This window comes from Ceratotherium simum, chromosome 13, assembly GCF_057802395.1.
Source record: "Ceratotherium simum simum isolate JZ-2026a chromosome 13, ASM5780239v1, whole genome shotgun sequence".
Lineage (NCBI taxonomy): Eukaryota > Metazoa > Chordata > Mammalia > Perissodactyla > Rhinocerotidae > Ceratotherium > Ceratotherium simum.
Genome location: NC_141912.1, coordinates 64,527,545 through 64,550,674, shown reverse-complemented (window position 1 = coordinate 64,550,674; position 23,130 = coordinate 64,527,545). Strand labels below are relative to the sequence as shown.

General features: G+C 48.4%; 1 protein-coding gene across 3 annotated transcripts in view; it reads left to right on the top strand.

Annotated features, from left to right (window-relative positions):
- The first annotated feature begins 4,495 nt into the window (after positions 1-4,495).
- The window catches only part of B3GAT2 (beta-1,3-glucuronyltransferase 2), a 53,685-nt gene continuing 35,050 nt past the window's right edge, over positions 4,496-23,130 (top strand). For all 3 annotated transcript variants that reach the window (XM_004423976.3, XM_087438795.1, XM_087438796.1), the window contains exon 1: positions 4,496-5,632. In XM_004423976.3, the coding sequence (XP_004424033.1) occupies positions 5,066-5,632 (567 nt within the window). In that variant the 5' untranslated portion in view covers positions 4,496-5,065. The remainder of the gene's footprint in view (positions 5,633-23,130) is intronic.

Genomic DNA, 23,130 nt, shown 5'->3' with positions numbered 1-23,130 from the left:
GCCCCCACTTCCATTACACGGTTGTCTCCTGAAATAGGACATAACACTTTAACTGAACTGGTCTATTCTCAGGACCAAGAGACTGATTGAACAAGATATGGAACAATCTACCAGCTCAGCTTCTGGCCTGTGACACCAGTATTATCTCAGTAAACAAACTGTAGTACATAATAACCTATTTTATGTATTTTAACTTTTTATTATGGAAATTTTGAAACATACGTAAAAATAGGCCCAATAATACAAGGAAGCCCCCTACCCTCCCACCCCCCCTCCCCGTGTGTAATCTCCCAGCTTCAACAATTGTTAACTCAGAGCCAATCTCCTCTATTTTATGTATCAACTACTTTACAGTGTTTAAAATACTTGCATCTCATAACAACTGAGAAGGTAGGTCGTGTAATTTTACAGTAAAATCCTCTTTCTAACAAATTACCACTTTAATGTAAATGCCAATTTTTAAGATAGAGGAAAAAAGATACTATAAAGTGTGCTCGTATGCCTTTACGCATGTTTTATTGGGTTTTTGTGTATCCTAATTCATTAACAAAGGGGAAAGGAGGAACACCAGCATGTTTTATCTTCAGCTATTCTTCAAACTGAATGCAATTATTTTTCAATAAAATCGTTAGGATAAATTGCCAATTTCTACTTTTCTAGAAAACTGCTTTTACTGAACAACCTTGATCCCAACCCAACCTATAAAAATAAGATTTTACTGAACAAACTACTTCTAACATCAAATTTTGTACATAACAGCTGCGAATGTCTAAAATTTGAAGGAAGCATTATAATTTAGAACAATTCTAGGCCAAAAGTGATATTTGTAGAGGATCCAGATGCATGAAAATAAAATAAACCAAATGAGCTTTTTAATTCATGGTTTGGATATCATTTTTCTAAGAGTTATCAATGAAACTGTCACGTGTTCCTGGAATTTAGGGCTATTAGAATGATTTATTTTTACATCTCTCTTTCACATAATTGTGTCTGCTATTTTAACAGAAAATATTTATGTTCACATGCACATGGGTATTGATTATCAATACCTTCACATTACGTTATTACTTGCACATGAATTAGTTCCAATTCTCTTTTCAACCTGATTTGCATACCCATAATATTATCATATAGTATGTATCATATTTACAAATACTTAATTGTGTATAGATTTTTTCTTGATCTCTTTCTTACTTGTCTAAGAATATCAAGGATGTCCCCCAAATGCTTATTTGAAGGTTGATTTAGTGACAGTAGCAGAACCCCAGGCTCCAATGTCAGACGGGAGGAGTTCTACACGGTGCACTAATTATGCTGCAGAAGTTATCGTTGCATTTTACTCACCAAGGCAAAAGTAAATGTTTCGGGATTATATGATATGTTTTTGTTAACTCCCAAGATGAGATTTTTTTTACCTTTACTTGAGAACTGAATGCTGAAATGAAGTGGCTGATGCCAACAATCTAAGCCTTCATTAGTACAGATGAAGCAATGCTCACTTCATTACACAAATAATTAGAGATTAAATGAAAACAAACACTGAGAACATGTACAGAAGCTCTGAAGTTAGGCAATCATTTTAATTACTCTAATGACTTCCACTAACCTTCATTATCAACCACAGATCAAGTTTAAATTGTTCTATGTACGAATATCATAAACTATATGGGAAAGTATGGTAGCTACCCAGTGATTATGCTTCATAAAAATGACATTTTCTTCAAGTTTCCATTTAAAGGAAGTGTTTCCATTCCAGTGCCTGATAAACTCTCTAAATATTTTAAAAGCATGATAAATTTTTGCATTTAACAGTGATTTACCCTGGTTTTCTGCTTCAAATGGACATTCTTAATAATTTTTGTATCTCCATATCTTTACTCAGATGTGATCATAAAAGATTTGGGTCCACATTTTTGAGTCACTGAATGTAAAACAATATGGCAGGGCCGGCCCTGTGGCTCGGTGGTTAAGTGCGCGCGCTGCGATGCTGGTGGCCCGGGTTCGGATCCCCGGTGCGCATCGAGGCACCACTTCTCCGTTCATCCTGAGGCCGAGTCCCACATACAGCAACTAGAAGGATGTGCAGCTACAACACACAACTATCCACTGGGGCTTTGGGGGGAAAAATAAAATAAATAAAATCTTTAAAACAATATGGCATATCCAGTCTTTGAAATAAATGTCACTTGGAATCATGTCACCCTTATTGCGTGACAAGCTGCACCTTGTATTGGGGGTAAATTGATTTCCTCTTTCTTCCCCTCTGTACCCCAAACTGAGAAGACTCTACTACACACACAACGCCTTCCTGACAGATGGGGCCCTATTTAGAGGCATTGTCAGTCCTGTTTAGAATGGATTTCATTTTATAGTCCTGGGTGATGACAATCTCGCAAGATCTCCTGGGTTAAGATCTTTTGAGGAAGTGTTACTTGTATGTAAGTACCATCTATTGACTGCCTGCATAATGCCAGCTCCTCTGCAAAATACTTTACCTAACTTATCCTGTTTAATCCTTACAAAATTCCCATGGAGTATGCATTATTAACTCCATCTTCTAGATGAGGAAATGGAGGCTTTGACAGGCTACTGACTTTCTAACGCTGCGTAAGTAGCCCAGCTGGGAATCAAACCCAGGTCTGCCAGCCTCCAAGAACCAGGATGCCCCCAAGAGATGGCTGAAGGAGGTAAACCGGGAAGCAAATACTGACCAAGGGTAATGGAGACGATGGTGTGACCTCCTTGATGCGGATGTGCCACTAAAGTGCCATGTTGTATGACACCTGTGAATTCTGGGCACCAGTTAATATCCCAAGTTCCAAAATTTGATTTTGAAAGTGTGTCATCTCTCAATAGCCCTGGTTGCTGGAGAAGAAGCGATTAAAAAATAGGTTTTATGGTATAGTGGGAATAACCAAGAGTTTACTAACGAGGTGCTTTTTAGTACAATTCGGGAACTACCTGAGCTTCACTCAGCCAACCCACAGGGCATTGTTCTTCAACTACGCACATTAAAAATTCCCACAGGGTGAAGGAGACTTAGGTAACCCTTGCGGGGGGCGGGGGGGGCCGTGTGTAGTGCTTTCTAGGATTTAAGAAAAGCTTTTGCTGAACTCCCTCCCCCAAGACACCGAGTTCGATTTCCGTGGGCGCACCCCCGGGCCAGACCAGGACACGTCTTCCGGAGGCTGCGTTATGATCGAGGCCCCCCAGGCTGGCCGAGAACAGGATCGCACGGGAAGGGGTCTAACAGGTGCGGTGTTTCCGATGTTGAGGATGCCCTAACTTGCCGCGTTTGAAGTGTGAGTTCTGAGCGATACAGGGCGGTGGGGACCGAAGGCTGGACCCTGGGAGGGTGGAGGCGGGTCAAAGCTACACGCTTCACTCTCAGGTCTCAAATTCCAGCGGAAAGGGGCTGGCGGGACCTTCACAGACGCGGCATCGCTGGGCGGGTGGGGGGCGCCGCAGCACCCCTACCCGCCCCCAGCTCTCCATCGCCCGCCCTCAGAACGCGCGCCTACAGGGAATTACTCGTGAACAAGCCTGAGCAAGACAGACAGCTCAGAAGACGGGCTCAGAAATTCTTATCGCCGGCCGGGAAGAGGCTCTCCCGCAGCAATGCCCGCGCCTCCCGGGCTGCGAGTGTGCGGCGCGCCCCCCGCTCCTCCCCGTGCGTTACAGACGCAGGGCTCGGCGGCAGGTGCGCCCCATAGAAGAGTGCACACCGAGCGCCAACTGTTTGCTCGTGCCTTGCGGACACTATCCTCGGACGCTGTGACCGGTCGCACGTGCGCACACCCGGGAGCGCAGCCCCGCGCGGACGGCCGCGTCCGAGTGATTCCCAGGCCGCGCGGGAGCCACGTCCTGTGTCCGCTTGGCCGCTTGCCACTGACCTCAGGGAAGTCACTTTAAACTCTGAGCCTCGGCTTCCTCGTCCAGAAAATGAAGGCGATGCCACCTCCCAGGCCTCTAGAAGGGGTCGTTGGGAGGGTCAAACGGAATAATGCCAATGGCGCGGACTGCGAGGATTGTGACTTCAAATTACTGAGGAAAAATAAGTTAAACGTGCTCGGCTGGAGTGGCAGGAATTTCCCCAACGATCTACGTGCAGCGGGGCAGCGGCCCCACGTCCCGGGCTCCGCCGACGTGGGCCTTTCGGGGACCCCGCTCTGCGGCCGCGCCTGGGCCCCCCCGGCGCCTGGCTCCAGAGAGGGTCCTGGCCCCTCCCGCCTCCTCGCACCCCGACCTCGGTTTCCCGAGCTTTCCGCCCGGGAATGCGCTTTCCTGGCGGATCTCCAAAGACAGGGCAGCATTTCAGAAAGCTGAGCGCGCGGACCTCAGCGGACTAGGCCCCCTCCCGGAGATCGCGCCGCCCCGCGGGGCCGCCTGTCCGCCTCCCCTGGCCGTGCGCCCCCTCCCCTCCACTCCCCTCCCGCCCGCAGCAGCGCCGCGGTCTCCCTCGGGGGAGCTGGGAGCACGCCGGAGTCTGCAGCGCCCCCGCCCCTCGCTCCTTCTTTCTTCCCGGCTTTGGGATCCTGCTGCCGGAGCGGGAGAGGCGCTGAGCGGAGCAGGACGGAGCGCAGGCTTGGCTGCGGCGCGCGCTCGGAGCCGGAACCACCGCCCCGGCGTCCCCTCCCGGCCTCGCCGCCCCTGCCGGGACGTGACTAGGAACCCTGGGCGCCGGCCTGCTGCCCTCGAAGGGGCCCCGGAGAGCGCATCGGGGCCCACGGCGGAGCCCCTCCGCCCGCAGCGCCGCGGGACCCGCTCCGGCTCGCAGTCCTGGGGAAGCGCGCGGAGATCTCCGCCTTCCCGGCGTCGGCACCACTCCGGCCTGCAGCGCGCGCTGCACCGAGTCCGCCTCGCGCCGACCCGCCCCGCGGCCCCCGCTCCTCGGCACCTGCGCGGAGCCCCGGAGCCCGGCGCCCGACCCCGCAGCGCCCCGACCCCGACCCCATGGAGAGCGCGCCGGCCGCCGCTTCCTGAGCGCGGGCGCCGCCGTCCAAGCCGCGCGCTGGGTCCCCGTTCGCCCTCCTGGGGCGTCCGAGAGGCCGGCGGGGAGGGCGCCATGAAGTCCGTGCTGTTCAGCCGCTTCTTCACTCTCCTGCCCTGGGTCCTGATCGTCATCATCATGCTCGACGTGGACACGCGCAGGCCCGCGCCCCCGCTCACCCCGCGCCCCTACTTCTCCCCCTACGCGCGCGGCCGCGGGGGCGCCCGACCCCCGCTCCGCAGGTCGGAGAGGCGCAACCAGGCCGGGCCGCCGCGCGCGCCGCCCCTGCCCACCATCTATGCCATCACGCCCACCTACAGCCGCCCGGTGCAGAAGGCCGAGCTGACGCGCCTGGCCAACACCTTCCGCCAGGTGGCGCAGCTGCACTGGATCCTGGTGGAGGACGCGGCGGCGCGCAGCGAGCTGGTGAGCCGCTTCCTGGCGCGCGCCGGGCTGCCCTGCACGCACCTGCACGTGCCCACGCCGCGGCGCTACAAGCGGCCCGGGCTGCCGCGCGCCACCGAGCAGCGCAACGCCGGCCTGGCCTGGCTGCGCCAGCGGCACCGGCACCAGCGCGCGCAGCCCGGCGTGCTCTTCTTCGCCGACGACGACAACACCTACAGTCTGGAGCTCTTCCAGGAGGTAGCGCGCGCCGGGGGAGGCGGGAGGGCCTCGCCGGGCTGCCCGGGCCTCTCCTGCCCTGGGGGTGGGGGGCGGGCGAGAGGATCACCGTGGCCCAAGGGAGCGAGGCTGGCCGGGCTGTGCTGCCCCGGGCCCCGAGATCGGGCCGAGGGACGGCACAGGGCGAGGCGCGGGGAGGACGCCGGCCGTGAGGATGGAGCCCAGAGGCGGCGGGGCGAGCTCGGGGGACCCTGCGCACAGGTGTGACTCTGAGTGCAGAGCCACGTGGGGAGGAGGGTGCAGATGGTGACTCAGAATCAGCCCGGAGACGGTTCTCTCGTCCAGCCCGCTGGCACCAAAATGGTTATTGGTGAAAATGCGGACTTCCTCGGGGGTCCTTCTCTCTCTTCCTGCGCCCCACAACGGCCGGTTCTGACTCCGAAGATGACCTCTTGTTCAAGTAGACCCTCTGGCAAATGAGTGGAGGCGGTTCTGCCGCGTGGTTGTCTTTTCGGAGCTGGACTGCCGGGTCCTTTTCTGGACCTTTCCCTCGGCCCCTCCTGCCCCGGGCCTCGCCCCCAGGTGCCCGCCGGAGGTCCTGGTTGCGGCCGGCCCTGCTGCCGAGACGGCGCTCTCTTCGCTCGGAGGGCGCGCGCACGAGCTGCCTGCGCCGGCAGAGCGGATGTTGTGTCTGGAGGCTGGGATTTTGCAGTCTGTGTGTTTTCTGCAAACGAGACTCGGTTACCTGGTTTTGTCAGTTTTCTTTTTCCTTGTACACAAATAGACCTAAAAGAAAGTTTTGGATTCTTTGACATCCCGTCGGACCGTTGCCTTCCTCTACCCAACATTCCTCAACATCCTGCCTCTCAGACTCCCGCCCCCAAGTAAACTGGACAGTCTGTGTGTCTAGGAATCATATAGGCCCCACACTTTCATCCTAATAGCCGTTTGCCTTTATTAACTCAGGACAGAGGTACTCTTTACCCTTCCGGTTTAATTTTTCTTCCTATGTGGCTTTTAAAAATCCATTTCTTAAGGGCAGTAGCCGCCGTCATGTCTGTTCCTCCTCTCCTTTGTGGATAAAAGGACCAGGAATTGCTCTCCATCTTTCCTCTTCATCCTTTCACGATGTAGGGCTTCCCTTCCATGTTTCTTCAGAAATAAGTAAGCTTGACATTGTAGGGTGTGGTCTTTATTAAAACCAAGATTACAGTTATCATCTGTTTTTTCAAGTTGGGCTTTTATTTTGATCCTGCTTATTACTCTTTTCCCCAAAAGATGTGGTTTGTATTCTGAAGGAAAGACCTTTGCATTTCCGTGCACCATAATTTTAAACCTCAGAAGTTTTTTTTCTTCTACAGCTTGCAAGTGTCCTAGTCTGTGAATATGTGTAGTCTTGTGTAAGTGAAGTAATGCACATCATTGTTAGTTAACCTTTTAGGGCAGTGGGCTGTGAAGGGGGAGTGGTTTTCAGTTTATTCCCAGCTTCTAGCCTGGTTGGGATGTGGTGTTAGATGAGTTGAAGAGTTGGCACTACAGGCAGTGAGACGGTTCAGACACAGGCTTTCTTTGATGCTTTCCAACTGAAAGGAAGGCTTGGTGGTGGATATTAAGCAGCAAGATAAGCATCCAGTAGATTTTTTCATTGGTCCATAGGAAAAAAAAGAGCAAGAAGAAGAAAGAAAGAAGAGAGAGTGAGGAGAAAAAATAGTATTGGCCAGGAGGAAACTAGAAAGGAAAAACATGCAAAGCTTTCAAAATACTAAAGTAAACTTAAATTAAGAGCATGTGCATCTCTTTTATAGAGATGCCAAGTATACAGATTATACAACAGAAGGAATTTTTAAAAAGCATAATATGCACAGCACACTTAGAATTTAATTTCTGTAGTCCTAGAGATTCCTTCCAGACAGCAATTTTAGGACCAGTCCCCTTCTCCAGCACCATCCATCCTCCCCACACACAGTGTTTTTGGACAGAGTAGGCATCTGTTCACCATGAGTACTTGTTGATACTTTCTGTCTTTTTTACAACACCTTCTTTCCCTTGCGTGGCAAGCAGTATTGAACTCTCTAGAAAGTCAGATAGTGGAATTTATGCCTCCTTAGTCTTGTGCGTTCATGAGATGGTCTACCCTACACCTGTTCTAGGGTTAGTGATTCCACGTGGATTACAGTCTAGACATTGCTCTCTTGGAGGAAAGGTAGCACCAGAAAAAACATCTAAAACCTGTGGCTCCCGGGGGAAGGGGAGATGCTGATAAGCGATGCTGTAGGGCCGAGGCGTATATCTCGGTCCTCTGCATTGTGCACACACATTAGTTTTTAAGTAATTCACAGTACTTAAGGAAAGGACGTCCCAAGTCAGGTGTCATCTTTTATTCACAGTGCTTCTAATTTCCATGGTTGATGTTAACGTAGGTAAGATAAAAGGGGGAAGATGAACCGGGTACAAATTACCTCGCTGAGCGCTGGTGGCAGATGAAGGCAGGGAAAGATGAAAGGTCTCCAAATTAAATTAAAGACGCAACAGGCAGTCTGTGTTCAATTATTCCTCCCTGGTAACTGGAAGGGTGCTTTCTTCTCCCGTACAGCTAACTAATTTTCAGCCTCTCCTTTCAACCAAGCCGTGCCACCAGGAAAGAAATGTTTGCACTGAACAGCCCTGTGTTAACAGCCAGATCCCTTTGCAGATGAAGCTTGGTGTGAGTGGCAGCTGCAGACTGGGCCGGCCAGTGGAGACTGAGGTGGGCGGGGTGTTTAGGCTCCGGCACCTCAGGGACTCACTCCTCCTGCTCTTCCCGTGGCTTTGATGGGTCTTCCACTGGGGCGCACAGGTCGTCCTGCCTGCCAGTGCACCTTATGGATGGAGCTCTCTGGAAAGCTTATTTGCAAAGGATTTAAACTGCCTTAATACAAACCACAGCTACAGGTAAACGTGAGTCTGTACCTAGTGATATTTTCAATAACACTGTTGATCGGATTTCTTTATTAGAAAACTCCAAGCTTTCCTGACTTTGAAGCTGATGCTTCTCAGATGAAGTTGCTTTCACCTTGGAAATCAATTGAATTGAAAGGTTAAAAAATAGCACTTTCCAAGGAAGAAAAAAGAACTTTTAAAAATTTAACTTTAAATTTAATGAGGTAAGACTTGAAGACAGGCCGACTCTGAGACACTTAAGGGGCCCCTGAAAGGACTCAGTTAATGAGACTGCATCTCAAAGATGTCTCTGGCAAGCAGTGGCCTGAAGAGGCCCTTTGTCTGGGTTTTGTGGTTGTTAAGCTGTTTGTGCACTAGGCAGGTGGAGGGTCGAGGTTTAATTCTGTGGCTCCTTTTCTGAAGCATTTGTATCACTTCTGTGCTCCCCCTTTACGTGCAGCTTGGAGCCATAATCCAAGGAAATTCAGATTTACAGTGCTTGCCACTTCTCCCCCTAAATAGTAAAGTCTGTGTGTGTTTCCTGACAGACAAGAGATACAGGTACTTCTGTAGGTAATTGTCTTTTCAAAGCAAGGAAACCTAGATTCTCCTAGGTGTACCACAAAAAGACTATTTTACCTGAAATGTGCCCCTTGTGTTTTATGTCTCTCCGTCTAAAAGCTTATTGATAGTTATGCCATAGGTCTGATAAAATGTGAGAATTTTGTAAAAACCTGTATATAAAACTACAGCCAATTTTCTTAGGCCATCAATGTTAAATCTACAGAAGTTCTTTACTCTCCCTGGGTGTATAGTACTTGAGTTATGGCTGATTTTTTATGGGGTTTTCTTTGGTGAGCAGCAGTTTTCATTTGGGATTTTGATATTTTAATGGACCAGAAATAACAATTTGGGTTTAAAAGACGTTCTCTATTCTGCCTCTTCCTATTGTGGTTTTCCATCATTCTTTGTTCTCCAGCCTACTTGTCACTGATTATTCTTCCTTGTGGGCAGACGTGGAGACGTGTCTGGGTTATTGCTGGGTGCAGTGAATGTGTGGCTTGTCACATTTAGGCTCTCGTCCGCTGCTTCTGGAGACTCTGGGGGCGACTCCATTTCTTCCGTCTACTCCACCTGCCTCTAAATTACACGCGGGTAAATTTCTCTTGTGTGAACAGTAGTGGAATAGTAATTGCTTTGAGGCGTACTGCAAAAGCAGAACAGAAGACCCAAAGTCAGCTAGTCCGGGTGGCATTCAAGGAGAGCTTTTTTTTGAACAGAATTCAATAATGTTCAGATATGTCTATTGAAATCTTGTGGACTCTGATGGAATATCTGCTAAGTTAACACATTATTGTATATTTGGTTTACAGTGCTGTTGAAGCGTGAAATTTAAGTTTTGCCTGGTTCTCAAAATCTCTCCCCAAAATGTAAAATTGTTATACCTGCCCACAGATGGATAGATAGGTAGGTGGGGGATAAGTAAGTAGGTTTAGAATAGATTTCCAATTCACAGAAATGAACTAAGGTAATCCATTATGCATGCCTGATCATTTTTGTGTACAATTTTCAATAAATGTTAAAAAATACCCTTTACAATGGACCCGAGCAAAATACAGTTGTCATCGATTGAACCCTTGTGGGCCGGGAACCCCTTGGGGCTTTACCTGTATTACTTTATTTGCTCTTCACAGCAGCCCCTGAGGGGAGACTAGTGCCTCCCCATTTCTTTCCTATCCTGGTGCTGATACTCAGGTGTGAACAGGTCTTTGGTGCGTGCTGGGTTTTTTTTGTTTTTTTCTTTTGTGAGGGAGATCAGCCCTGAGCTAACATCCATGCTAATCCTCCTCTTTTTGCTGAGGAAGACAGGCTCTGAGCTAACATCTACTGCCAATCCTCCTCCTTTTTTTCCTTCCCCAAAGCCCCAGTGGATAGTTGTATGTCTTAGCTGCACATCCTTCTAGTTGCTGTATGTGGGACGTGGCCTCAGCATGGCCGGAGAAGCGGTGCGTCGGTGCGCACCAGGGATCTGAACCCCGGGCCACCAGTAGCGGAGTGCTCGCACTTAACCACTAAGCCACCGGGCAGGCCTCGTGCTGAGGTTTTTAAAGTGTAGCTGACTCAAATGTAGGACGGACGTGCTGGGGAGTCACCTGGAGAGGTTGTGCAGCTGCTCAGAGGCGTGGTTTGAACTCGAGAGCCCTGGGTCAGCGCCTGTGCTGTGCACTGTCCCTCGGCACGTCTCGTGAGCTGCACAGGCAGGAAGACGGACCATGTCGCTGAGAGGAGTGAAGCCTTTGATCAGCAGGAGTCTTCTGCCACACTTGAGCTCAGCGCTGTCTCCTTGGCTGCATCAACTTCTGATTTTCTTTTTGACCTTTTTTTTTCCTTGTACCATTTGGTCTTATGAAAATTTTATCTCCTCCCTGACTATCTCATGTATAGACCATTTGATTTTTAGATTGTTTTTTCAAGTCAGATGAACCTGCCAAGTCAGTATATAAACTACAGTCGTGGTAATATATATTTAACTAAGTATTATTGTGAACAAATAAGAATTGCTAATTTCTGCAAGAAGATACAACGTTGAACTTGGCTGCTTTCCTCAGTAGACACGTGTGCATCAGCAGCTGTATCTACGGGACATGAGTCTTGTCAGGGTGGACAGACTTGAGTGGAATAGTAATTGTCAGGGCAGAATGAAACGGGGGACGATACTGAATTGTTCAGGTGGACTCAGAAGCTCTCACTGGGACAGAGGCGAGGAGCTGGGGACCTGAGCCAGTCTGAGCTGCAGTCCATGTGGGTGATGGACACTGGCTGGTCGCTCCCTCTCGCAGAGGCTGAGGCGGCTCTTCCCTGGAGCACAGAGATGCTCTCATAGGAACTTCAAGCCTCACACTGGCATGCTGGTTGTGCTGGCTACTGATGGCTGCACTGCCCCAGTCACCCATGCGCTCCTTGTGGGTAGAAGGTTTGTTAATTTCCTTGTCTGATTTCTTCTGGGATTAGGAATTTCCCTGGATTAAAAACAAAATGAATAAATCATCGGCTGAGTCTTTTTGCATGCTAGGAAAACCCTGAGATGGCTGTGCTGAGGGGCTGACCATGTTCTCAACCACAGGTCAGATTATTTGGTCTTTTTCCCAAAATAACTAAAAACTCAGTAGTCTCCCCCACCACCACCATCTCCTCCATCAGTGGAAAGAGAACTTTAAAGAGTATGTATGTTACATGCAGAGTCGAGGACTACTGTTCGTTCACCTGAAGGGCAGGTGTTTATGAATTGTAGCTTCATCTCTGATGAAAGCTGAGTGAGCTACATGTGAACATTCTCCATTCACTGAGACTTCAGGTACCTGAGATAACAGTGTATCACTTTGCGAGACTCCTTCTGCCTACCTGAGCTTAAAGATTCCCATGTTCAGAAGGTATTTGAATACGTGTAGTTACTCAGTGTGCCTTTTCCTCCACATAACAAATGCTAATTGAGCACCTACTGTGTGCCAGGCACTGTGCTGACAACAGCAGGGGGATCCAGCCGTGGACACAGAGCATCCCAGCCTCACCAGTGACAGCAGGGGTATCCAGCCGTGGACACAGAGCATCGCAGCCTCACCAGGGACAGCAGGGGGATCCAGCCGTGGACACAGAGCATAGCAGAGGGATCCAGCTGTGGACACAGAGCATCCCAGCCTCACCAGTGACAGCAGGGGGCATCCAGCCGTGGACACAGAGCATCCCAGCCTCACTAATGACAGCAGGGGAGATCCAGCCGTGGACACAGAGCATCCCAGCCTCACCAGCGACAGCAGGGGGCATCCAGCTGTGGACACAGAGCATCCCAGCCTCACCAGCGACAGCAGGGGGCATCCAGCTGTGGACACAGGGGGCATCCAGCTGTGGACACAGCACATCCCAGCCTCACAGATGGAGCGTCTGAATAAGTATGCACATTGAGATCAGCACATGCTGAGAGGAAGGCAGGTGCCCAGGAGTGCAAACAGAAGCACCCACTGGAGTTGCAGGTTGGAGGAGGAGTTGTGGAGGAGGTGACATTTGACCTGAGACCTAAAGGATGACGAGGCTCAAGGGTGATGGGGCAGGAAGGAAAGAGCTCTCCAGGTAGGGGCCATATCGGTGCACCTGAGAAAGGAGGGCATGTGACAATCCAGAGAATGAAAGCCATCCTTGACTGCAGGAGGCGTGGTGCCCAGAGGACGAGGGGGAGGAGTGGGTGGACACCTCTCCGTCTCCTGCATGTCACAGTACGATGCTTGCCTTTAGGAGAAGAGGTAGCATCCCTCCCTAGACCTGCTCTATAAAGAAAAGAAGTCATCAGTTTCTTTGTGTTTGGAAGTGTATTTAAATCTGGATGCTGCCACGTCCTGTGGAAATCTGTGAATGTGAAGTGTGTACAGAGCAGTGTGAGGAGCATGCTCTCATTTTTTTCCGTCTGTTTTTCAGATCCCCCTTAGGCACATCTTTCACCTTTAACTTTTTAAATAGAACTTGCATAAGGTGAGTAGTATATTAGTAGAAAAACTGTGAGTATTTGTACATCTAGCTGTGCAAAGGAAGTGGTAATGTAGACCGTTGTGGATTCTCTATAGCGCCTAACATCGCATCATGTAATGTAGTACAGTCGTGCGCCACGTAACGACGTTTCGGTCAAAGACAGACCACAGATACGACGGTGGTCCCTGGTACCATAGAGCCTGGGTGTGTGGTAGGCTGTGCCATCTAGGTGTGTGTAAGTACACTCTGTGATGTTTGCACAAGGACGACATCGCCTAACGACACGTTTCTCAGAGCATCCCACCGTTTAGCGACGCATGTCTGTACATGTATTTCAGTTGACTGTTTCTCCAGCTAGAATATAAACTCCGTAAGGGTAGGAATTTTCTTTTGTTCCCTGCTGTATCTCTAGTGTCCAGAGCAGAGCCTAGCTTGTAGTAAATGATCATTAAATATTTGTTGATTGAATGGATGAACTATAGGACGCTTAGAAGCTGAGCGATCTATTAGGAAGAAAGCTGTTCTTAGAAAGGAGCCCTGCGCAGATATTATCAGTCAAGTGATAGCTTTGAAGACTGTGTTGTGTGTCTAGGATTATATTGAGCCCTTTAAGTAGTAACTTAAAGATAAATGTGGGCCCTGCTCTGACTCTAAGAGCTGTCGTGCTACAAGGGGAGAGAGAAGGTCCATGAACATTTATGTCTGTAGCAGGCATACCTGGCAGTGCCCACTCAGGGGAGGGGAGGTGTGAGCCAGGTGAGTGTCAGACCCTTCACGTGTGAAAGGCTGGAGGCTGGGGGAGCTCGGATGGGAGCTCGGGAGCTCAGCAGCCCTGTCTGCAAATCCAGTATGCTTGCTGCAAGTACTGACCTGTAGGCAGTTATAAGTTAGTTACATGAGTAAGTTAGTTCTTGTTCCCTGTCCCCTCCCCTGTGACGACTGCTCTAGCTGAAGGGTGTACCAGATGGCTGCACGCTCTCTGTTGGTCAGATGCCTCTGAACACTTCCTGACATCTGGACGGTGTTTCTGGGGACCTGGCGGGAGGAGGAGGAGTAGAGGTGCTTGACTTTCCCAAATTAGTCTGTCCCCAGGCAGAACTGTATCAGTTGGGTGTCTTACTTACCCCACTGGGTGTTACTGCCGTGACTAGAGGCACAAGTGTTAAACAGGGCTCATCTACGAAGAGTCCTGGGAGGAAGTGAGAAGGGAGCCAGGAAGAAGCATCGACAGGACCTTACAGGGTGAGAGGAGGTGGAGGGTGTCCTGCGGGTCGAGGTCTGAGGCTGATGAGTGAGTGTGTGGAAGCTGGCAGGCCTGTAGCTCAGAGCAGGATGCTGCTAGATGTCGCGCAGGTGTGGGGTGTGATGTTTAGTTACTGCTGTCGTCCCCAGCACCCAGCGTGGACCCAGGGCATGTCACACGATAAATTATTTCTGGCATGAATGAATGAATCAAAGAAATAATGTTACAAAGCAGAGGGCAACTTAAGAGGGAGGAAGGAAATGAATGGATTTTTAAAACACATGATTAGAAGCAGTAGCTTGATTTTTTTCCTTTTTGCTGAGGAAGATCGGCCCTGAGCTAACATCTGTGCCCATCTTCCTCTATTTTGTATATGGGATGCTGCCACAGCGTGGCTTGATGAGAGGTGAGTAGGTCCATGCCTGGGATCTGAACCCGCAAACCTCGGGCCACCAAAGCAGAGCGTGCGAACTTAACCACTACGCCACCGGGATGGCCCCTGTATAGCTTGATTTAGGGTCATTTGCTAGGGCAGGAGAGTTAGGAGTATGTCTTCCTCTTTCCAGCCCCTGGTGGAGGGGGCAGAGCACATCCCGTTGCACAGCCTCCCCTCGCGCCCAGCCCCCCAGCCTCAGCCGGGACACTGAGCTGGCCTTCCGCTGACTTGCACCCTTAGCTTTTTGTTCAAACATTGCTTCAAGTGTCATAAATAAAAACATTTTAAAGTTTCTTTCCTGCTAGAATGGGGAAGATGTAGCATTCGGAGGGGTGGGGGTGTGTGTGTGTGTGTGTGCACGTGCCTACAGGGTCCCCTGGTTGCCTCCCCGCCTGCAAATGAGTGGTGCTCTCCCGTTCTTTCTTCACAGACCCTGCACCTCCACATCCGTCTCTGTCAGGAATCTTGGTCGCACCCAGGGGCCTGGTGCAGTGGCCCTCAGCATTTTCACATAAGAGACTTTAGTAAAGTTACACACCCTCTAGGACATTTTCAGATTGGTGTCCAAATTTTTTAAATCATTTAAAATAGTTACAAAGCATGTAATTTCCAGTGTATTATAAGTATTATATTTATAATTATATATTAAGTATTAAATATATAGTATATTAAATATATATTTATTATTAATAATTTCATTAATAACAATGATATATTCTATTAATTATAATATATTCATAAGAATATTATAATAATAGTAAATATGTTTAATACTATATATTTTAAGTGAAACTTAAATATACCCAGTGGATATAATAAATTCTGTAACAATTTTATACCCACTATTATTTATTTATTTATTTATTTTGCAAGAGTTAAGTATATTTATCTTTTCATTGCGGTAACATTGGTGTATAACATTGTATAAATTTCAGGTGTACATCATTATATGTATATTTCTGCATAGATTACATCATGTTCACCATCCAAATACTAATTACAATCCATCACCACACACATATGCTTAATCATCCCTTTTGCCCCCCTGTCATTCATTTGGTAAGTAGACTTTTCAATAACGTTTGGAAATTTTATATTGCCCCTTTTTCTATCTCCATTCTTCCTCAGAATTTCATTCTAGCCTAATATTTTGAGGTTCAGGGTCATTTACTGACCCTCCTGTCATGTGTATCTGTAGTAACAACAAAAAAATGAACATAGATGGAATTTAAATTTTTCAAAATTCCTGTGACTATAAGCTTCTGTCTCAAAAATTCTTTGGGATTGAGTTACCATTACAGTTAGTAGCAGTAAAGAAGTAATCAAAATAGCATAAATGTTACCAAGTTGGGTAATTGACTCTTAAGCATAAAAGCTCTATTTATTCGAAATTGATTTCCTAATCCCATGGTTGGAGTGCGTTGTTGATATCTACTCTGTCTTCATTGATGAATACTGCTACTAGAAAGAGAGAGAGTTTAGCGTAAATTATGTTCCCATTAGGTCAACCTAAAAAGAGGTAAATCAGGTGGAAAGCATTTTCGTATAGCTGTGGTCTTCAATATTTTGAACTCTCAAACTCTAAGCCAAAAACCATGTGGTAATCAGCAAAAAATATTTAACGATCTATTGATGACATTAGGTCTCCTTCAATTTTGTTGAAAGCGAACAATTAGAATCCTCTAGTCTTCCAAAAGGATTTATTACCCATTCATTAGAGACATTAACTTAATAAAGAGAGCAGTCTTTCCAGTTCTCTTTGTTTAGGGCCCTGGGGTTCGACCACGGTGGGACAGTACACTGAGTACGGTTCGGGATGGTGAGAAGTCGGAGGGAGAAGGCGAGTGTGAGCGGGCAGAGGGAAGGCAGACCTGCCCCTCCGCCCGGGAGGTCAGTGTTGGGAGAGCACGGGTGGGCACGCTGGGGGGCTGGCATGCTGGATCCCCCTAAGGCTCCCCGTGCTCACGTACTCCAGGAGAGGCTGTGTGCGTCCGGGGCCCTGCGCCCTCAGTGCTCCTCCCCAGAAGGGGCGCTCAGTTAGGGCCTGGGCGCTGGGGCTCGGGCCTGGCTGACCCACCGACAGGGGAGCCGCCCCACGTCCTCTGGTGCGCGCGGCGAGGCGGCCGCTGCGGGATTAGGTGTGCTGCCGCCGCTCGGGTTGCGCGCCTCTGAGCTGGGGCTCCGGTGCAAGCGAGGACGGGCCTGGCGCTCAGCTTCCGCACGCGCGCCGCGGAGCATTAAGTGAGCCGAGGCGCGTGTCCACGGTAGATATCCGTGTGGACGTCTGCTGCCTCAGAAGTCGGTGGCGCGGGAGCTGCGAGAGGCTGCAGGAGACGGGGTGGCACCAGCCCCCCCAGCCACCGTGTGGCCGCGGCGACCCGGGCCGCTGCTGTCGCCGGCGGGGCGGGAATCCGAGTCCTGTGTGGGACGTGTGTGGACGTGTCGTTTACCATCCAGATCAACTCGGCATCACCAGATTCAAATGCCAGTGTCAGCTTTAAAGGTCGGGTGACAGTTTGGGGTATTTCTGTAACTCTGAAAAGTTTCTCCGCGGCGTCGGTTCACGCTGGAGGAAGTCCTTTCTGCCGGGGCGCCTGGCTCTGCAGAGGAGCCCCATTAGGTCCAGCTGTCAGCTGTGCTCCTTTTCCTCGCTGGTTATATTCACTCTTTGCCTTTCCATTTCTTTCCTGCTGTGCATCCTGCACATCCTGAAAAGGCAGGTTTTGTGATTTTTACCTTTTCTGGTCTCGCTTCTCCTTTGTCTTAGGATTTAAAAAACAAAAACATTCAGAGGCCGGGTTGACAATGCTTGTGGTTTGGGTGGACAGTGATTTGGGATTTTACAGCAGCCCAGGGTGTCCTCTGAGAATCCGATCATCGTCCCGTAGATGACAGTGTAGGTGTTCATGTGGTCGGCTCCTATAAATCCGGTGGAGTTGAAAGTATATGCCTCTTCTCTGTTTCTCGTCAGGTCACTTTTTCCCTAAATGTGAAGGGTCGTGGGGGAGAAACAAAAATTAATTGAATATTCTTACTTTTTTATTGTGGTAAAATGTACATGACGTAAGTTTTACCATTTTAACCATTTTTAATTGTGCAGTTCAGTGGCATTAAGTACATTAACTTTGTTGTGCAACCATCACCTCTATCCATCTCCAGAACTCTTTCATCTTCCCAAACTGAAGCTCTGTCCCCATCAAACAATAACTCTCCATTTGTCCCTCCCCCTAGCCCCTGGTAACCTGTAATCTGCTTTCTGTCTCTATGCAATAGGTTATTCTAGGTACCTCATTTAAGGTAGCATCATACAATATTGTGCCTGGCTTATTTCACTTAGCACAGTGTCTTCAAGGTTTAGCCACATTGTAGCATGTATCAAAATTTCATTCCTTTTTAAGGCTGAATACTGTTCCACTGTGTGTATAGGCCATGTTTTGTTTACCATTCACCCGTCAAGGGACCTTTGCATTGTTCCCACCGTTTGGCTGTTGTGAAGGCTGCTGCACATTGTGAACATCGGTGTGCGAATATCTGAGTTTCTGCTTTCAGTTCTTTTATGTGTATATGTACAGAAGTGGAGTTGCTGGGCCATATGGTGGTTCTATGTTTAATTTTGGGGGAACCACCATACTGTTTTGCACAGCAGCTGTACCATTTTATGTTCCCACTGACAGAGCGCAAGGGTTTCAGTGGCTCCACATCCTCGCAACTCTTATTTTCTGTTTTTGATAATAGTGTGAAGCGGTAACTCATTGTGGTTTTGACTTGTGTTTCCCTAATGATTGGTGATGTTGAGCATCTTTTGATGTACCTACCTGTTGGCCATGTGTATGTCTTGTTTGTGGAAATGTCTATTCATGTCCTTTGCCCACTTTTGAATTGAGTTGTTTTTTGTTTTTGTTGTCTGAAGTGTGGCCTGAGCTTTGGGGCCATGGTGGACAGGCAAGGGCTGGCCCCGCAGAAAGTGGCCTCTCAGTGCCACTGCAGCCATGATGGACGCTGGCCCAGTTGCCACATTTTCAGAGAGTCCAGAAATCTTTGGATTTTAACAGGTCTCAATTTAGAACACAAGCTCTGTGCAGGCCAAACCAGACTTTCCTGTAGGGCCGCATGTGGTCAAATGCTCCAGCTGTGACCTCTGGTCTGCACAATGGATAAGAGCAGAGAAAGTGAGGGAACAATTGACCCCGGGCTAGAGAATAAGTCTGTGTCATACCTCACAGGGTGGAGAGAGAAGGATGATTGCCTTAGGCACTTCTGAAAGGGATTTCTTTTTCATAATAGACTTTATTTTTAGAACAGTTTTAGATTTACAGGAAAACTGAGAAGATACTAGAACCCACATGCCCCACACCCAGTTTCCCTGTTATTAACATTTTACCTCAGTGTGGCACATGTTACACTTAGTGACTCAATAGTAACTAGAGTCTGTTCTTTGTTCACATGTCCTTGTTTGTTACCTAGGGTCCTTTTTCTGTTCCAGGATCCTGTTCTGGGTACCAAGTTACGTTTAGTGTCATGTCTCCATAGGTTCCTCTTGGCTGGGACGGCTTCCCAGATTTTCCTTGTTTTTTGATGACCTTGACGGTTTTGAGGAGTACTGGTCAGTTATTTTGTAGTATACCCCTCTAGTGGAATTTTCTGAGATTTTTCTCATGATTAGAGTGTGGTTGTGGGTTTTGAGGAAGATCACAGGGGTAAAGTGCCATTCTCATCACATCATGTCAAGGTAGCACACTATCAACATTATTTTATAGCTCAGATTGTTCCGGCTCTCGACATTGGGAGCTCTTTCAGTTGGCTGTGTTCTTTTTTTTTTTTTTTTGTGAGGAAGATCAGGCCTGAGCTAACATCCATGCTAATCCTCCTCTTTTTGCTGAGGAAGACCTGCTCTGAGCTAACAACTGTTGCCAATCCTCCTCCTTTATTTCCCCCCCCCCAAAGCCCCAGTAGATAGTTGTATGTCATAGTTGCACATCCTTCTAGTTGCTGTATGTGGAACGCCGCCTCAGCATGGCCAGAGAAGCGGTGCATGGGTGCGCGCCCAGGATCCGAACTCGGGCCGCCAGTAGCGGAGCGCGAGCACTTAACCGCTAAGCCACGGGGCCGGCCCTGGCTGTGTTCTTTTGACATGACCCCATCAATGTGGGTTTGTTTGGGGTTTTGTTTGTATTTTTTAAACATCTCCTTACTCCCTGGCACTACAAGATGCTTTAGGTTCGTCTTGTATTTTTCTCATCCCAGTCCTAGAATCAGCCATTTCTCCAGGAAGCTGGGGTTCCTCTTACTGGAGAATGGTATTAGAAAAGACCACAGAGGTCAAGTGTCACCCTCAGCACGTCATACCATATCAAGGGTATGTGCTGTCAACATGACTCGTCACTGTCGATGTTGACCTTCGTCACCCAGCAGAGGGAGGGTGATGTCCCCCATGAAGGTTTCTTCCCCGTGAAGATACACCCCCACCCCATACCGTTCTCCCTGGAAGGAAATTGCTGTGTGAGCCCACACCTAAGGGTGGGGAGTTATGCTGCACCTCCTTGGTTGGGGGAGGGTTATCTGCATAGTTACTTGGAATTCGTCTGCATGGGAGATTTGTCTGTTCCCCCTGTTCTTATTTACTCAATCATTTATTTATGTACTTGAGGTTGTATTAGTTTTTAGTGTTCATTTTCTGCTTTAGGTTGTAAGCCAATACTACCATATTTTGTTGCTCAAATTGTTCTGGTTTTGGCCATCGGGTGCTCTTTGAGTCAACTCCTGTGGGCCTTTTATGTGCCCCCATCAATATGTGAGTTTTTGTTTGTTTTTTTGAACACTTCCTTAGTTTCTGGCTCCAAAGATACCCCAGGATCATCTTCTGTATTTTCTGCCCCGGCCCTAGAATCAGCTACTTCTCCAAGTAGCTCAGGTTCCTTTATTAGGGCATAGTATTAGAAACCAAGATCTGGGTGCTTGGAGGGCTCATTGCTGCTGGAGAGTCATTGCTTCTAGCCCCCCTCAGCTGACAGAGCAAGGAGATATATATGTGTACAAACCCATGTGTATACACATATCTATCAATGTGTCTGTACATAATCATCTCTGTATTAAGGTAAACATGAGTTCCTACTGATGTCTCCAGCTCTAATCCATAGGCACATGGATCATTCTAGCCTTCTCTCTTGCTTATCTGTAAGTTCTCACTCCAACAGTGAGAAGCCTGGCTCTCAACATCCACCCCCCGAAATAGATCTTTTTCATTAAGGATTGCAGGGCGATGCTCCTGTGAAGGCCTGTGGCACATGAGTTCCTTTCTTCCTGGCAGGCTTTTGGTTTTGGTCTCCCTGTCCACAGTGGTTAATGCCCCTTCTGCTTCGGGCTTAGCTCATGCTGATGTCCTCAAAGAAGCCCCCACAGGTCCAGACGCGTCAGCCTCTCTGCAGCATGCCCTCCTAGCACCATCCACTTCCCTTCCAGCACGGTCAGCATCAAACTCGACGAGTTTTGCTGTTAGTTGTGTCATTGCTTCTTTTTTCCCCCAGAATGTTGGCTTGCTAGGCAGGGACCTTGTCTGCCTTGCTCAGGGGCTAGCCCAGCACTGGACACACATTAGGTCCGTGAGAGACGTTCAGTGAAAAAATACAAGAGACATGGAAGAAGTGTTAGGCTCAATCTTCTACCTAGTGACATGGGAGAAGGGCTGAGAATATAACATTAGGAATGTTTCTGCTTTCTAGAATTCTTAGCTCCTTTAAGTAACTAGCTTTTGCAGCTCAAAAGTTCATGCTGAGGAAATGTTGGTATATGGAAATCAAAACAGGCAAAGAAAGAGCCAGGGAAATAGAAAGTCACGTGAAGGACACTGTGTGGAGTGAATGTCGCTGAGCCAAGTAACAATCAGGGAGGAAAAGATGGTGAAATCATTAGGGGGCAGATGCAGGAAAGAGAAAGAGCAGACCTGATGTCAGCTTCCAAACTTGTTCCAAAGAACATTTACGGGTGTGTTGGATCGTAGAAATGTAGATTCTGTCATGGAAAATATCAGACATTTATGGACAAGGACATTGGAAAGACCCCTCAGCTGCGGCCGTCTCTTCTGTGTTCCTTCATCGCGTGGGCCCTGCTCTTCCCTTCGTGTCTGTAGTTCATTGATCCTGCTGGGTTTGGTGGGTTTTTTTGCCACTGAAATTATTAGTTTAAAAGCAGGATACAGGGCCGGCCCCGTGGCTTAGCGGTTAAGTGCGAGCACTCTGCTGCTGGCGGCCCGGGTTCAGATCCCAGGCGTGCACCGACGCACCACTTCTCCGGCCATGCTAAGCCCGAGTCCCACATACAGCAACTAGAAGGATGTGCAACTATGACATACAACTATCTACTGGGGCTTTGGGGGAAAAATAAATAAATAAAATTATTAAAAAAATAAATAAATAAAAGCAGGATACAGAGTGCAACATTCTTTATTGTAATTCTATTCCTTGAGATTGCCCATAGCATTTGAAATTTCGGAAGATCAAGAACTTTATTCATTTCCCTTTGGAAAAAGTAAAACGAGATGTCACCTCGTGCTGCGTCTCAAAGGAAGCTGAAGGCGCTTGTTTAACTTGTTCTGCTCTAAGGGCATCCTGACAATCACCCACGTGTGATGCTCTCAAGGGTCCAGTCCCCAGAGCTGGCTGCCAGCTGTCTCCCAGGGAGGGACCAAAAGGATGCAGCTTGAAGCTGCAGAAAAGAGCTGGCTAAAGAAACAGGAGCTGGCTGTTGGTAAGACCAGAGTGCACAGTGGTTACCCGCCTCCTCCTTTCCTGGAGAAGATGGAGACAGACAGGCACCACCGGTCGTGGGATGGTTTCAGGGGCATTTAGCCGGAGGGTGTGGAGATGTGTCAAATCATCTTCTGGTCCTTTGTAGCCATTGGTCTATGGAAATTACTCTGCCTGGGATTTTGGCTGGTTAGCATTGCTATGCAGGTCCTGTCCGTTTAATTGTGCGTCGTGGCGGGAGGAATAAATGACAGAGTATGACTTTGGCGTTGAGTGAATAGGAGGAGAGTGCCTATGGGGGCCAGACTTGTTTGTCGTATCGTAACTCACAAATCTGTGAATTGCCTCTTCTTTTTCTTAGTATTCAGTGCTTCGTTCCTCAAGTTTAGATTGGAGCTCACACCAGGCACCTGGACTTGTGCCTGTTGTGTAACTGCTATTTTGTGTTAAGAAAATAACAAAGCTCTTAAATACTGAGGATCTTTTAGTTATTATGAAAGAGCTTCTACTTTTAATAGTAACAGTCATTGTTACATTTCCCCCTCTCAGAAAAGAACTTGGCTGCCAAGGAATCCTTAAAGAGCACAGATTGAGTGACAAGGACACAGAACAAAGGCGAGATCCCAGGGGTGAAATGAAGAAGTTCTGTAAATAGCTGTGC